The sequence below is a fragment of the Struthio camelus genome, chromosome 8 (genome assembly GCF_040807025.1).
Source record: "Struthio camelus isolate bStrCam1 chromosome 8, bStrCam1.hap1, whole genome shotgun sequence".
Lineage (NCBI taxonomy): Eukaryota > Metazoa > Chordata > Aves > Struthioniformes > Struthionidae > Struthio > Struthio camelus.
Window position 1 is genome coordinate 11,417,727 of NC_090949.1, and position 17,705 is coordinate 11,435,431.

The 17,705-nt window shown below is 38.1% G+C and overlaps 1 protein-coding gene across 3 annotated transcripts in view; it reads right to left on the reverse strand.

Annotated features, from left to right (window-relative positions):
• Positions 1-8,639: 8,639 nt before the first annotated feature.
• The window catches only part of KCNT2 (potassium sodium-activated channel subfamily T member 2), a 158,351-nt gene continuing 149,285 nt past the window's right edge, over positions 8,640-17,705 (reverse strand). For all 3 annotated transcript variants that reach the window (XM_068952241.1, XM_068952240.1, XM_009669752.2), the window contains one exon: positions 8,640-13,703. In XM_068952241.1, the coding sequence (XP_068808342.1) occupies positions 13,592-13,703 (112 nt within the window). In that variant the 3' untranslated portion in view covers positions 8,640-13,591. The remainder of the gene's footprint in view (positions 13,704-17,705) is intronic.

Genomic DNA, 17,705 nt, shown 5'->3' on the forward strand with positions numbered 1-17,705 from the left:
TTGAATTAAAGGAGTTCCTATGAAACCTAAAAGGTTCCTATGAAACTTCAGTTTTCATATGCTGATCCTTAGCATAATGTTCTGCACTAGAGATTTTTGCCCATTATCCTGTATCCTGAACTATTTCAGGGCTGTGGGTCACTCATGCTGACCATTCACTATCAGAAACTTGTTTACAGAATGTAATTTGCAGCGTGTGTGTGATCCTTAATGGATGATTTAAGCTGATTGTTAGAGAAGACAGTTATTAAATTTTTTATAAAGGAATACCAAATATCTTTCTTATAAGTTACTTGAACAGTCTTGCTTTAATGTTAGTGACTAAGAGATGACTCTTTGTGACTCTTTGTATGTGTCTGTATGTGTACGTGTGCGAGCGTGTGTGTATGAGAATGAGGTGAAAGTAGGAGCTTGAACTGCAGCTAATTTTGAGCTTTCTAGGCCAGCCCTGGGATTGTTCCAAATTCGGCCTGATTTTATATGTAGCAATAAGTAACTCAGATGCCCATTAGACTTCATTTTTCAAAGAACAAACTTTTATTGTTTCCATATTGCTGCTATTTCATTCTATGCAGCAGTTCACATAACTATGTAAATTATTTGTGATTAGTGAATAGTGTGGCAGTTTTTATTCATTTTTGAAATATGAACAATGAAGCAGACTTTCTGTGTCAAGATATAACAATACTGCTTGGGTTGCTTAACCTGTTTTCAATTCTTGTACTTTTCTAAATTATAAAAAGAGATTGTGTCTAGTTAAGCTGAAGAAAAGTCAGTAAAGGTGCAATGAAACTCTTAATTTTTCATTAACGAGGAATAATAATTTAATGTATCAGTCTTAATTATTATTGCACTTATTCATATGGCATTTCAGTGTGATTGAAGAAAAAGCATATAAGGTATCCTATGCTAGAGTACCAGTAGTGATACAAATACAGTGAAAACTGCTTCTTTTTCACAAAATCTAGTATCAGGTTTTGGCAAATGTCTGTTAGCGCATGCAACTGATACTACTCTCTGTAGTCAAATATATGAAGAACACCTCACACGCAAGACACCCACTCAGTTTTTATTATGGAGAGGAAAATTAAAATGCTGATAGAGTATTTTGACAACAAGGTATTACATGCCGTTAAATGGAATTCAGCCATGTACAAAATTTCCTCATAGATAAGTAAAAAATAAGATGACACTTAATAACCTTGCAAGGTAAAAAAAAGAAAAAAAGGTAAAAATGTCAAAAAAATGTAGAAAATATTTTACATTCTACTAGTCCCACTAAGAATTAAGAGACCTTCAAAATAATTATTGGGTAGACCAAGTAGTTAGGTTAATTGACTAGAAAAAATACCTGTAAATTTGCAGGAAGCTTATCAGATGCATGTGGGAGTCAAAATGTCAATCACATAAATAGCAAATACTTCAGTTGGAGCTACAGGGAGAAAGTGAGAATGCAAGATACGAAGCCCCACTGTCATTTTGATGTTTAGTAAAGACATCTAAATAAATTATCTATCTTCCGGTGGAGAAATAACCCTTTTCTGCCATTGCTCAGAAGAATGCAAAATGCACTTGCTTTAGAAAATCCACCTCTAGAAACCAAGGTTATGGATTGAGTTTCCTTTCATAGAATTATTCTCTTGGTGAATAGGAGAAAAACATGAATTACTACAAGTCTTGATCAATAATGAAATATGACCAACAAAGAAAGCCTGAAGAAACTAGAACTCTTTTCTCTATGCCATCTTGTAATTTCAGATTAGGTTACACTAACATGTCAGCAGTAGCTTAGGTGATCTGGCCCGGGATGGGGGTAAGGATTAGATTGGACTTTCCAACCCTACTTTTTATGACTCTGTGACTACTAATCTTTATCCAGACAAATAGCTTATTGTCATCATTGAAAAATGTCAGATGCCCCAGTAATATCCATTTCAGAAAAGCAGACAAAAGTTGAATATGCGGAGAGAGATGAGAATTGTCTATATGAAATGCATGATCTACATTTTGTCAAGTGTTTGTTTTTCCATGTTTTGTTGAGTGGGAAGGAGTTATTCAGACATAATAGAACACGAACTCAGAGGAAAAATTGTGTCTGTCTGTAACAGAGCAAAGTTTTAAATTACTATGTTAAGATTTTTCAGGTTGTGTCTTTGCTAACTGCTATTGCTTGTTTTTTATTGAGTTAGAAACAAAAATTGCATGTTAGGGAACATTGTCATTGATTTCAGCAGAAAACATGACACAGCTAATCATGATAAACTGCTGCTAAAAACTACTATAACAAAATTGGACAGGTCTAGTCATCATATTTCTAGTAATATACGTTCAATGAGAAAACATACAAACTTGGTGGAAGCCTCCCTTGGATGAAGAGTTTTCTATCCCTGTTGCCAGTTTTTAACACCTCGTTATTTACTACACATTTTCACACTTAAAAATTTACTAAGAAGAAAATATATATTTGGAAGGGAAAAAAGATTTATGTTTCATGACAGGGAAATAAATGAAACTCATTTATTGATAGATTCTTAGTACAAGGCAAAAAATGTGTTGCTAGAACACCCAGCAAAATATATCATACAGACTTATGGAAAAGTAAAAAATAATGGGCTCCTCAAAGTCTCTGTTGAAAAGCTAAATGTTTGTACAACTTTATTCACATCATCATATATGTTAGGAAAAGCCTTCTCCACTGTTTGTGTTCTGTAATACCAATTTCTGCACTATTGACCATGGAGAAAACTATCGAACATTCCCTTCTCTAAATATGATTTTAAACTCTCTATGATCTGTAAATAAATCCTGCATAATATGAGTTTAAAATGGAAGACCTTTGTATTGTGTAGTACATTCTCAAGTTAATACAGCCTAAGATGCTGTTGGCCTTTTTTGCTGCCAGGGCATCTCATGCTGCTTTGCTGCTAGCTCGTGCTTAGCTTGCTGTTTGCCAAGATCCTTTTCTTTCCCAGGGACTCAAATGAGGCTGGCCAAGCTGTATTTCCTAGACTGTCCTTTTTTGAGGAAGGGTGCAACATTCACCTCTCTCCATTTGTCAAAGACCTCTCTCGATCAAAGGAAATAGATCAAGAAAACAGACCCAGGTCCTTCCCAGTGCTGCATGGTGGGTGGACAAGACACAACGGGCAGGGACTGAAAGAAGGGAGGTGCAAACTGAATATACAGAACAACTTCTTTCCCATGTGGGCAGTCAAGCAGTGGAGCAGGTTGCCCAGGGAGGCTGTGCCATCTCCATTCTTGGAGGTTTCCAAGACCTGACTGGATAAAGCCCTGAGCAACCTGGTCTGAGCTCACAGCTGACCCTGCTTTGGGCAGGAGCTTGGGCAAGAGGCCTCCTGAGCTTCCTTCCAAGCTGAATTATCCTGTGATCCTCTGAGTCTGTGACATGTCATGAGTATCAGAACTTACCTAAAGTGTGCTGAGATTCTGGTTGATTGTAGTGGTTTTTGGACTAGACACAAGATACACTCAAGCAATAATTCTTTTTACTGAAAAAGGACTTGATTCAGGATGCTATGACAATACTTGCTGATGCAAATTTTCCAGTTAAGTCAAGAAAGAGTTTTTATTTGGAGAAGTTTACTGAATATGTCAAATTGAGACTCATATTATGACTATGCACTTAGAATATTGTGAGCTGTGTATCTGCCAGCAGAAATAGAGAACAAGCCATTAAATATGCTGTATTTCTGTAAATTTTTTGCCCTAAACCATTTCAAAACATTTTTGTCTGTCCCTAAAACAATAAAGACTCCTTTAAAAAGTGAGTGAGATTTGATTTGACATTAGTCATGGTACAAAAGCACTTGAAATTCATGTTTATGATGTTGTGCTTGTGGGAAATCTATACATTTTACTTTGCAAATGCAATCGCTGGGCCCTGTGTAAGAGATGGTGCTGGCTCTTTAAGGCTGGCTGCAGACACAGGTGACTTCTGATGGGGTGGTTTAGGAGCAAGGGGGGGGGGGGAGGACAGGGAGTTGTGGAGATGTTTGAAGTGTTACAGGGCAGGTGGAGGGCTTGCTGGAAATGAATACAGTTACAGTAACAGTGGAGAGGCAGTGATAATTTGAATGTGTATGGTAGGTGATCTGAAAGGGCCTGACTGTGTGGTGGAAGTTTCTAGGTGTGAGCTGGGGCTCTTTCAAAATACCAATGGAAAGATTTATGAAGATGTTTCCTGAGAAAGAGCTTTTTGGTTGTGGTGAGATGGATTTGGGTCTTCTGCCTCCTTTTGAGCATGGGCGGGAGGTCAGGAGCTCCTGTTTGCCGTTAAAAGCTACTTCAGCTGCAGCAGGCTGGGTTCTGGTGGGGCTGCAGGCAGTGCAGCTGTACTGAGGTTGTGCTCCCTCTGGAAGCCTCCCTTTACGAGAAGGTCTGAATTACATCTGAAGTGCTCTAACTGCTGTGGTCGGAAGGATGCAGGAATAATAACTTGTTGGCACCCAGAAGTCTTGCAAAGAGGTAAGACTAATTTCAAGAAATACAAAACCAAGATTATCTACTTCTAGTTCTGATGATGACTGGTAAAAATGTAATGTGTTGTGTTTTGCTTCTAGAGATAACTGTATCTGAAAAAGCTAATCAACAAATAGATTTTATAATTGCTTTTATGGTTGCTGATAGGTTGTTTACTACTCTGTTACTATACATCTATAAAAAGTTGTCTTTTAGACTTTGCTCCCTTGATCTTTATCTTAGGGGCATCTCTACTCTAGAAGCTGTTGGAGAAGGCTATAAAACTTGAGACTAAATTTTATCTGATTAAGAATGGCCACTTTCATAGTTCAATCAATAGGAATATTCCCTTCCCTATTGCCTATTCAGTGCAGTTATTTTTCTTATGGATGTATTCATCCAAAGTACAGAGAAAATTACTAGTTTGATTTAAAAAGTAGTCTCTTGCCTTTGATATTATGTTGATTTGCACTCATAATCAGGATTGTTTTCCAAACTTTTGCATAATATCTTAAGGTGCCCTGAGTGAGCTCCCACTTTTAGCTGGTTTTGTGCTTCAATGTATTTCTCTTCCTTCTAGATGTATCAATAAATTATTTGAAGAGGTCAGCCTTAAAACTGAAATTGTTTGATACAGAGTAGTATTTTATATGCTACAGACATTGTAAGAGAATAGCAAAAGTGTAGTAAGCATCAAGTATGCTTAACAGCTCAAAAGCTTGTGGATTGTTCTAATTTTGGGTCACTGGTTCCATTTAATTAAAAAGCTTACAGTGAGCTTATCATAGTTGAGTGGTCTTAAGCTGTATTGAACTCTTTATTTTTCATGTCTTACAAATTCACAGATTCCTTAAATACTTTTGGGAAGTGTTTATTGCTCCTGACATAATGTGATGGGGACTTGGCTGTTGGTAGCTCTTTGAATGGTAATAACGAAAAAATATGCTGGGGTGGAAGTGGTGGATTGCTTATAGTACCCACAGCTGTGGGATTGTTGCTGACAAACCTTTTAGATGTGCCAAATCTGTAACAGGAGGGAAGGTAAAGAAAGTGTCTGTGTATGTCTGTAGCTATCATTTGTACTTTGATTTAGTGGGGGTTTGTGTTTTTGTTAGGGGGAAGAGGGGTCACTTTCCTTTGGACCAGTAAGGAGGAAGTTGCATATGGTGGCCTCTGGGCTTTCCTGCAGAAAGAATCCCTGTGACAGTCAGTTACAGCAAAATCAGACCAAGTAATGCAAACAAAGCAACAAACTAAACCTTACACAAGATCATACCTGTCTTATTTTCTGCTTTTTGTCTGCCAGGGTGTGAAGCATCTCTCTATGTGATTCAGCTGGGCTGTGCTGGCCGGATGATAGTCCAGAAAGAATTTCATTAGCCTATTAGTGGGAATGCTTAACACCTGAGACAAAATCAAGGGACAGATAAAAATCCATCTCCATAGCTTGATAGAGGGCCATGTCAGAAAGAGTTAAAAACACTAGGCATTTTGTATGTCTTTTGACTTCTGTAAGAGCAGTGTGTCCTCCCCCAGGACTGGGGGAGGAGGATGATTGGAAGTGGAGCAAGGCCAAAGTAATTGGGCAGCACTGCGCAATTGCTTCTGTACCAATTCTCTTGCATTAGAAGTGTTCCTTGCTCACATATACAGCACTTACTTCTAAAGGACTAATGACCAGGAAGAGGTTCCCAGTTGAGCTGCCACATGCCTGCTGGTGTGCAGAAGTCCTCTCTGGTGACCTCAAGTTCTTGAGGTCTCAAACCATCCTCTTGTTGAGAAGCTTCTGCACTTTGCTGCCTATTTGCCGCCTTTGTTCTCCGTTTTGTTATTCTGCTGTAGCTGCACAGAGATAGCTCATCTGCAACTTGTATAAATTTAAAAAATTACAAAATACATATGTAGATACACTTTTTGAGCTCTTTAACAGATGGCTATAGCTTACTAAACATCTATTGATACCTTATTTGTTATTTTACAGAACCGTCACGGTCACAAACTGCATCTTGCTATCCAGGCTAGTCTGAGTAGAGCGCTGCAGTAACTTCTGGGACTGTGGTATGATCATGTGCTGAAAGAGTCCCCTTTGCTCCCATTGCACACAAGACCCTGGTGTATCGAGTGACACTGGCAATCCTCTCCTCTGATACTGTAATGGTAGAAATATCCCTACTTGGTAGAGGACCTTTCTCAGGAGCTGGCCTCAGCTGGATCAAATGACAAAGATGATTCTACAGCTGACTAAATAATGCCCTAAGTCTGATCTTCCCTAACAGAGAGATACTGATACACCCTGACTCGACTCTACATGCTTTTTCTTTGGGGGACAGGTTAAGAAAATAGGCACGTGATTTATGCTAGGCATCCCACTCCATGCTTGAGGTTTTTTCCTGCTGTGAATCTCCCCTTTGCACCTTCTTTTTGGCCTGGTCTAGATACATTTTGAAAGATGATTTTAGTTCTGCTCCAAGTTCTCACCAGCCACAAGGTTCAGATGTCAATTAGGAAGTGGAAACATTTTTCAAATCTGTGCACTTACTCATCTAGAACAAGGCCTGGAATTCAACTATTTTGCATCTTGAGAGAGCAGCAAGATCTACCTCCTGAGTGTTGTCTCCCAGGTTTGATCTCCTGCCTCTTTTACATCCAATGTTTTTGGATGCTTTAACTGGAGTATATTACTCCTGTTTGCAATTAATAAAGAGTATTTCCAGACTGTCTTGTATGAGGCCTCATCCTGCATGTCTGGTTGGAGAACAGGCCTTAAGGTAACCAGTGGGGAAGGGTTTGGGGGGGGGGGGGAGAACTTGATATGACACCCACATTTGAACTCTGGTGGAATCTAAGTGTCAAGCTGCTTTGAAATTATTAAAATTTCAGTGATTGTGCATGCATCCACTGTAGGAAAACTTCAAGGTCCTTAGCAGTGCTGCTTTGGGCTCTGCTTAACTGACTTAACTTCATATACATTAGAAGAATTATATTTAGTAAGTTTGGTTTTGCTGAAAAGGAATTTACTTTGCTAGGCAGTAGTTGCCTCTGTTGTGAGTTTAGATATAGATAATTTGTTAACTTTCTGGCTAAAATAGTGGAACATGGGTATATTCTAAAAATAAGCTGTTTGCTAAGGTTTATTATTGCATCCTGTCTCTGTCAGTGGTCTAAGCGCAGGGAGTGTCTGTGAATGATTTATTTCTGTATGGGTGCCTCAGATAACAGACTACTATAAATACTGAAATTTAAGGAATACGTTTTCTTGATTAAAGCATCTATATAGAGACCAACAATGTACCCAGTAACTCAGCAGTTGAAACTGGTATTGGGAAAAACCGTTGCAGTAAACCATTTTACAGTTCAATTATGTTCAAGGAAAAGTCCTTTCTTTGGCACTGATTTTTCCATCTGTCTAACGGGCAAAAAATGAAGAACTGAAGACATGCTTCCTGTCCCTTTTCTGTCCCCAGACAATTGTGAAACGCTGACATAGGTGAGAACAAACAAAAACATTGGCTTAAATACTTTGTCTGATCTAACTAATTTGTCTGGGTGAACTATATCTGCCTATATACCTACCATCTTACACTAGATGTGCATAGAAACTATGGCTGTGGTTTTCTGAGTAAGTTTCAGTACTGGAATAACTAGCATGACCAGCATCAGTTGCATATGATACCCCATCCTTTTCTCCTTTGAATCTCTTGCTTTGGAATTAACTTCTACTTTCTGTAATATTTGTATGAGAACCTTTAGAAAGTGAAGATATCTCTTTGCAGTTCAGTCACTGTTCTGTTTTTAATGGGAATTGGTTGTTAGAGAGCCAAACCCCTATTAGAGTTTTCTCGGGACTGGCCTATTTCCTAGACGCATATAGCTGAGAGTTTTGCTGCAACTTCCATTCCTTGTTTTCATTAGTTGATGCTCTGAATACTCAGAGTTCAAGTCACTGAGTATCCTGTAGATAAGAATTAAAACCTGGAACTCGATGAAGCTGATGTGCATGTCATAGACGTGCATCTTAGATACTGTCATAGAGAAAATGCATTGACGCATGTCATGTTCGGAGCCCAATGGCATTCCTATGACAAAAATGGTCTTGGGCTCTGCTGCTTTGTGTTGTTGAGTCCATCCAAACGGTGACAGAATCTCCCAGTAGACAAGAATCTTCTCAATGCACTTCTTTATTTCTTTCAACATACTTTCTTTATTTGTGTGAGATAGGGAAGAGCTGCTCAGGAGAAAAACAGCTCTTTTGACAAATACAAATAGAATGACAGCGACAGCTGTTGAATGAGCTTATGGAAAGAAGGGAATGAGAATAAATATCTTGACCCTTTACTTTTTGTCCAAGGAGACATAAATCCAAAGAAACTTATTTATCCTATTTTACAGTGATTAAAAAAGTATATAGTCTAGCTTTTATAGAACAAATAGAAAATTTTGTAGAAACTTCTAATGCTTATTTTTATTCATGAAGCAGAAATATTCTTATTTTTAGAGATTCTTTAGAGATTGTGGGAGTTGTTACTTGTGATGAATTACTGTTACTGGCAACATTCTCATGTTAGTAGTTTAGGCAATAATGAAACATGTAATAAAATCACCATTAATATTTTCAGTTAACTTCACAAGGTGCTCATCAGTGGGGTCTTAGTCATCCTTCATAACATAATATGAATTCATAACTCGTTTCCTGTCTCCCTGCACCCTATCTTCTGCATTAAGCAAATGGAACAGTGGATGAAAACTTGAAGTGCAGCCTCTGACCTAAATTCAATATAGGTCTGTTCCAAAGTGGGGTGGGCTGTTCCTAATTTATATCATCAGCTCTATGCACCAATAATTTATGCACATATGACTTTATTTCATAATACTGCAATCATATCACTGTTTCTTCTATAATGTTGTACAATTGGTGTCACTACATAGTGTTGCTTGCAGGTTTTCATTAATTCATTTCTGGATTGTAGTGACTGAATTCCTTCCGATAGCAAGTGAAATTGAATGCAGCAAAACCTCATGCATCAGTGCTTCAAAATTACAAAATGGTTGTAGTCAGTGCTAGCAGCCTACAAACTACCAAATTGTTTGTTAATGCTGGCACTTCGTATCATTTCATTTTTCTTCCACTGCGGAAACCTTCTATCTGTTTGTTCTTTAATGTTTTATTGGTGTAATGGTAAACAAAGAGACTTACAAGAAACATTTAGTGATATACTAGTTTAGTAATATACTTGTGCACTTTATAGTTGTTAAAGAGTAGTTACACAGGAAGCTGTTTGTGGGAGGGGGGAAAGGTATACTGGGAAATAACTGTTCTTTTCATTTTCAAGCCAAAAATGATGCAAGAACATCACTATGTCATTCTGCTGCTTAAAACACAAGCTGTATGCTTTCTACTTGGTACGTGAGGTCTCGTTTTATTTGAGTTAATGTGTGTTCTGGAGTTGGAGTGAAATAGTTAAGGAAACACACTGCATTGAACTGTAAAATTTCCTGTGTGTGTGTGTTTGGTTTTTTTTTTTTGGCAGACCAGATAGCACATTTTCATACGTAAGTCTCCCTTTGCTAGAGAGTTCTCATGTTTGATACTCACTCAGAAGGAAGTAATTATCATCTGCTATCACTTTCTTGGCTGAGATTGTGACTCCCAGGACCAAATTACTTGGCATGCGTTACAGAAGCAGGACGTTGTCAGTTTATAGGTAGACAGAAGTTAGGAGGAAAAAAAATATATACAGTTAAATACAAATTTAATCAGCCATTTTCTTTGATAGAAAGAAATAAATATAGGTTATCTGGCCAACTGATTCTTGACAAATCATTTAGGATTAAACCTTTTGCTCATGTCAGTGATCATAGCTCTTAACTTCTATATCACCTGAGTGAACTACTGCCAGACAAAACTCCTCTGTTCAATAGTTGTTTGGGTACATTGACTCCAGAATTTCAGCACACTCTCTCCAGCACAGAGCCTGGAGAGAACTGTTCCTCAACATGATCTTCAGTTCAGCTAGCCCTGTATCATGCTTCTGATTATCACGATCAGAAGACAGCACATGAACACGAGATGAGCTGTGGTATGTCGCTCAAGGAACCTCCCTCCTGGGCACCGGAGGAATGTCTCGCTCAGTATTAATGTAGGTGCTCAGGATAGTTCTTGAAGGTTTGAAGTCCCACTAGTTCAGAGTCTTATCTGTGAAGATATGCCAGTGGAAGCAGAGCTGTTCTACTCCCAATATCGAAGGCAACATATTTTGAATAACAGAATTGTGTTTATGCGTGGGTTATTAGAACTGCTGCTTCAGAAGATCTGTTCCTAGTTTTATCACCTTCTTTATCTTCCAGAAGACTTTGAAGAGAATTGAATGTTATGTCTTGTTCAGAAAGATTGTCTTCCGTTAATTTTAGAGAAAACTGCAATCTGTCTCCAGTTGTCTTCTGTTTGCTTGAGCAAATCTTCTAAGGCTAATTGTAAATAACAACCCATTAAGCATGGGGAAGTATCAGGTGCTGTTCACTGTAGCTGAGCAATTCCATTGAGCTGGGTGGAAAGACGGGTTCACCTGACTGCTTGTTTCGGCTGGTTTGTGGGCTCTTAAATGCCAGTCATTATATCCTAGCTATAGATTTTGCAGCAGAGTCCTTAAATCCGTGGTAGGTACCATACCCAGTTTACAATGACCACTAGATGCCTGCAGGCAAAGTGTGTGGATCCCACTTTCTTGAAAGCAGTCAGTCTGGCTCACCAGTTCTAGCCTGCCAGCTGAAGGGTAGGCATGTTTCTAAAATCCTGTCTGCCTACTTCTGACTCTGTCAGAACAAGCCATCACTGTGAAACAAAAGATTCTTCTAACATTTTGCAGAGAACGTTTCCAAGAACTCAACTGGAATTCTTGGTATTGAGTTATTTTTACAATTCAGCTGGAATAGAATTGTCTCACTGAAGTCGTTAACAATAGATTCACATAACGGGCTCTTCTGAGATGTTGCTCTGCCAGATGTAATACACAATTCTGTTCCGTATACTGATTTTTTTTTTTTTTTTTTTTTTAGAATTGTAGACTTGAATCTGAGCAGCTCTGTGAATTGTTTTCCCCCCCCCCACTGCAGTGCCCTGAGGGCACATATTTGAAATATTTCATCTTCAGCTGTGAATAACTAAACTAAATGACTAGTGTGCACAAAAAAAAACACCACACCACACTGAACAATAATGGGCTCTAAGCAGAGCCACTGAAACCATTCTGAAATTCTGAAACCTGGTACTGCTTTAATGTGTTGATACAAAAAACTGCTGAGAAACCATGCTTTCCAGCTACCTTTTTTTTCTTCTCCAGACTTCAATTCTTACTCTTCTGATGGCCATACCATGATGACTTCAGTCCACTCTGAGAATGCTGTGGGATTGTTTGTTTTGTTTTAATAATTATGGCTTTAGGATTTCTGACTTAATATGAAACAAAAACTAGTTAGATTTTAAAAGAATTGGGAAGAAGAGAGAATAATACCAGACTAGAGGCTGTTCCTAATGTGAATGTGACTTAGTTTCAACATCCTTATAACGCTGATAAGCATACTCACATCCACGAGTGATTCATTGGGCAACTTGGCATTTTATATTTTGGAACAAAAACAACCATGTAGTTGCTTTTCCAAATAGAATGGAATGATTTTTAGGCTCAATTTTTTCACATGTAGGACATCAAAGGAGTTCAAAGAAACCAACTTTGCCACTGTAGACTGGTTGCCAAATTTCTTGGAAAAGGTGTGTATATATAGATCGTTACAACAGTAGGGCTTTTATCTTAAGTGTGCTTTCCCCTTTCTGTAACAGATGGCAGAGGAAGAATGTCATTTTGGAAGACCATGTACAGGCATGCTTATTATGTAGAAGCTTTGACCAAAACTTTTGGCATTCTGGTATCTGTCGACTGGAGATTTTGTGGCAGCTTCAGATGTTTGACATACTTGAGTGTTAAATGCCAAAGCTGAGCAATTTAATCAACTGTGCCTTTTCTTGCAACTTAGTATTCCATCCATTTTATGGAATGCGCAGTAAATTTCTTTAGTTTTCAAAAGGATGCCTAACTTTATATGGAAATGTATCACATTTGTGGTAATCTGAATAACAGATACATTGTTGGACAGTAGCAGTTCTGGCATCTTGATGGAGATGGGAAGGATCTGTGGTATGAAATGTTTCCTAGAGGGATTCTGACTTCTCTTTCCTAAACTGTACAGGTTTCTCATTGACAGATCACTCAGATTTTATTAAAAAGGTTATATTTCATCTGAGCTACCATTGTTTTTAGCTTCATGTAGATGGTACGTTATGAGTTTCTACATATGTGGAAGGGCTGCCTTTATATAATTCCTACAAAAGGAAGTCCTGCTTCTGTTGCTCTACAAACTACTGCCATTTGAAATGCCTGTATGAGATGATGGGAAATTTCCTCCAGATGGGCTCCTCTGAGCTACTTTTTCTGAGGTGGATGTGCCTCAGATCAGAAACTTTACAGTAGGCTGTGTCGTGCAGCCTGATCTGTGTCCACAGAACTAGCACCCCAGTCCCAGAGGCTATAATGAGACTGATACTAGATTGTTCTAATATAAATGGATGACAAGCTAAGCTTGAAAATTATCTGAAAGGCTGGATTTTTGATGCACAAAGCCTCATTGGCATGTTTAGATATTAACCTAATATTTACTACTCCAAGTTCTGCATGGCCTTTCTACAGGCATCAGGTGGTTTCAGGATGTAGGTTAGGAGCTTAGTCACTGACGTGTTGTCACTGATAAATATACTTAGCTTCTAAGTGAACTTATGATGGAATCTGTCACTTATGAAAACTATTGTTGTTTAACCAGTATGAACAAATAATTTCAGAATTCTCTTACAGTAACTTTGTTTACCATATTGAGCAGGCTACAAGTCTGACAGCTCCTTAATATCAGAGTTCCTAGAGACTAAGTTTCTAAAGTTGGTCACTTACCACTGTTGCTTTCTCTGGTTCCCAAGTCTGAATGAAATTACCACTCGGAATAGTTTTCAAAATGATTACTGAAAATAACATGTATAAAACTGTCTCTTAATTTTGTGATGAGTTACATATCAAAGTTGTGTTTCTTCCCTGGTGTCTTGTCCCACTGTATTGCAGAAGCTGTCTTTTCGTCTAGGTGCAGTATTTGGAACGTAAGCCAATGGATCAGGTCGGATCAAGTATCTGTAAAAAGAAATTACAACTCTTATTATAAGGACTTGGTGTGAGCAAGGACAAAATAATTTTCTACTGCTCTGCCATTGCTGAAAAGATTTGAGGAAGAGTTTGAACCTTATTTTGAAGGTGCTCAGTCTACTTCCTACTACGTAACTTGTGTACTTGAGTATATACTGCTCCCATCAGATAATTAAAAAAAGCTGTTTACGTTATATCCACCTAAACATTATCTGGACATACTGGCCACATGCAAATCCTGATTTTTGACTCCTGATGCTATTACTGCCTGACTCAGAGCTCCTTTGATCTTTTAGATATGTCAGCTCTATTCCTGGGCATCCACTGCAGTCCTTGAACATACAAGTTTGCCAGTAACTATATATTCCCTTATACATCCCCTTTATTCATTATGCCGTAAAGAAGGGACACGCGCTCCACAGACTTATTTCTAGAAGGATTTTGTAGGGAAACTGGGGATACTTCTTGGCACCATGCTCAAGAAATAAAAAAAAAAAAACCCACAGTGTTGGTAAGCTTGATGGAGATGGACCCTTACTCTGACAAAGAACTTCTAGTAGGTCTGAATCCTTAAGCAAAATGACTCATGAGTTTAAGTTCATGACATAATGTTTCAAATCACTTTCCTTAGGATCTAAGGATGGAGGAGCTTCCCATTAATTTGTCAGTGTAAATTCTGTACTGTCTTGTCAGCTGTCTCCATTGAGAAACTATCTAAACTGAGACCACCTGTTTTGGCACTGACTCAGTAGCTGTTTCATGCTACTGTAGACTAATATATTTCAGTCTTCTGGACCATCAGCCAGTGCTTTCCCAAACCACTGTGTTCATAAAGAGAAGACAACTGGCTAGATTTGATCCCAGTATTTTAAATTTGTCCAAAGATGAGCAGTAACATTGAAGGCAGTGAAAACTTTATTTTCAAGTCCTGTTTTTGATCAGTTTTTGCGAAGAAAGGAAAATGAAATGCAAGAAAATGAAATGTGAAAGAATCCTCTCTCACATCCTGGAAAATGTTGGTGCTATGTGTGTCTCTGTCCTCCTCAACGAAATGAAAGTCCTAGTGTTTGTAGTGCGCATGCACTGTGTAATCTGTGCACTTTCTGGTTCTACAGTGAATGAGAACTTTTTCTGATTATTTGTAGGCTATGATAGAGGAACTAGAAGTCTGTGTGGTACTTGCAAAGTTTTGCAGTATTTTTCTAGTAGCTCTGAAGAAATAGCCTCTAAAAAAGGCTATGAACTTCTACCATTCAGTATCAAAAGAGCGTTGTTTTCCTCAGTTTGCTAATTAAAACACTCAAAAATACTCACGAAAAAGTGAATTGGAAAATGCTGATTATTAACTGAAACTAACACATTCTAAAAGTGTGCAAGCAGCCATTGCCGTGTTTCCCATGGAACTGCTGTTCATGGCATTGGCTTTATGGTGGGTACCCAAGAGAATCGATCCTCATTTCCGTGATTTGGAAAGACCACCTGCCTCTATTACTTTGATAGTGTTTCTGCTTTTGTTCCTGGCTAAAACTGAATAACTGTTTTCTCTCTATAGAGTTTGTTGCTACAATCAAATAGTCTGACCTTTTTGTATAAACAAAAAGAAAGAGAAAGGAAGTTGACTCACAAATCCACTTATGTCTAAATCATGTTCTCCTGCTGTCTATTTGCTTAATGAACAAGATTTATTACTCTTACTTTATAACCTTTGACATCTAAGTTTATTCAAGATTTTCCTAGCACTTCTTAAATGAAACTGGCAAACTCCTGTTTATTTTGCTGGCCAGAAGCAATGAAATTGAGCTGTGGAAGAGTCTGCTCTATTCCAGAGCAATACACTTGTCAAATCCAAATTGAAGACTATTCTAAAAACATGGAAAAAATAATCTTGTTTTCTTGCATGATTAATATTATACTTTCCGGTGTAGGTAGGTAGGACAATGAAGTGGCTTGCTGTACCAGCAAGTATGCAAGGCAGGGAGTACCAATGCAATGGTTTGATTTCTCTGAATATGAGACCAGGTGACTCAGAAATGGACTGTCGTCCCTTGTTCACATTTATAGCTCCTTTAATATTCAGTTAGGTTCAGGCATAGTTACAGTGAGCTGTTACAGTTTGCCTATATCTTTACTCACTTAAGACAATGGAGCAAGTTTAAGGAAAAAGTGAAATTTGAAGGGCCTGGGAAACTAAATTTCAACCTATTTCTCCAAAACAAAATATAATAGAATTTTCTTAGACTTTGGGAAAAAATTCAGATTTTTTTTTTAATTTCTTATTTTACACTAAACCAAAACACAGATTTGTACCTAGAGTAAGTAACTCAGGCTCTGAATCACAAATAACTCTATAATAAGTAATCCATAAAGTATAAGTGAACAAGATTACTTGAGTTTATATAAGCCTTAATAAAACTGTGAGAAGCCTGACTGTTTTGGTCAACAGCTGCTAGACTCCTGAGGGTTTATAATGGGACTCCTTACAGCTGCCAAATCTAGTGATCATCTTTGTCCTCTCGTCATGTCTGGAACAGCATTGGATGAGCGACTGCTGATGTGTGGCTGTTACTGTAGATTGCTGAAACCTGGACCCCTCAGTTGCAACTCTTGTAACTGAAATTGCAGCTGTCCGTTTGATGCTGTTTTTCTAGAGCATCATCAACACCAAGCCCATTACAAACAAGGACGGTGTTGATCCCCAGAAGAAAAGCATGGCAAAGGTGCCAACAGTAAAAGCAGCAAGTAGCTAGTAGGGTGTGTGTGTGTGTTTTAAACACTAATGAGAAGGCTAGTACTCACAATAGATTGTATTGGACTAATCCTAGAAGTAAAGAAAATGAAGAGTGTTACTGCAAAAACAATTTCCAGTTATTAAACTGCTATTCACAGTAGAGAAAAAGAATATCATGCTCTGCTGAGAGGCAAAACTGCAAATGGTTTAGGGCAAAAATTTCATGCTTGTAGAGTACCAGCTTCTTAAGAAATGCAGGCTAGATGAAATATGTTCAGATTTTGCCTTAACTGCATATTACTTGAAACATAATGCTTTTTTTTTTTTTTAGCTGTGTGATAAAGGTAGTGAGATCACTGTTCTTCAGCATCTTGAACTGATGGATTTTAAACAGTAGCTTCTGAAGTGTGAAGGCTAACAAGAAAGCTTTCTGAGGAAAGCTGGAATTGCTGCTTCATGTGCACCCTCGCTCTAAATGCTCAGAAAGGACTAAACTTCATTCCCCTTCCCTACCATTGACTGTGACACTTCCTCATATGCTAGTTCAAATCTGTACATTATTTAATATAACTACAATAAATTACAAGTATAATGTGATCATACTGAATGCTAAAGACTTGTAAAAAGGAATGTAGGTTTGAGAAATCGGAGAATGAAAGTTATGTTTTTAGCACTTAAAAGCACAAGTATGTACTTTATCATAGATATGCACAGAAATGTGATTTAGATTGCATTTTTAGATCAACATGACTTAACTCAATCTTCTAACAAGATAGATTAATGAAAGAGTAACCTGCTGGAAGAAATCTGGAAAATGCACTGCGAGGGATGGGGAGGCATAGCAAGCCCAGCCTGGTGTGCCAGCTTGTAGGTAGGAAGGATTAAAAAGAAGCAGCCTTTTACCTGCATGGGGTTTTTGTGACTAAGGGAAAATCTCTGTAGAAAGAGAACAGTATTTTCCTTCTTGTCTTTCTGCTAGTAATCTTCCATTGCCTGAAGGTGAAGTGGCTGCCTCATTTTGCAAGAACTATGATCAAGGAAAGTAATGATCTGGATAATTGAAGTATTAAGTATTATCCATATACCAATATCATATTCTTTGTGTCAGTTTAAAAAACTGAAGTCTCAGCTGAAACACGCCAGCTGTGAAGTCCAGTCTCAATAAGCATTAAGGAACAAACACACATCAGACTCAAGTAACAGTATGTGCGTTTACAGGTTATGTCTGAGTACACATCATACTGGGGGGTTCCATAGCAGTG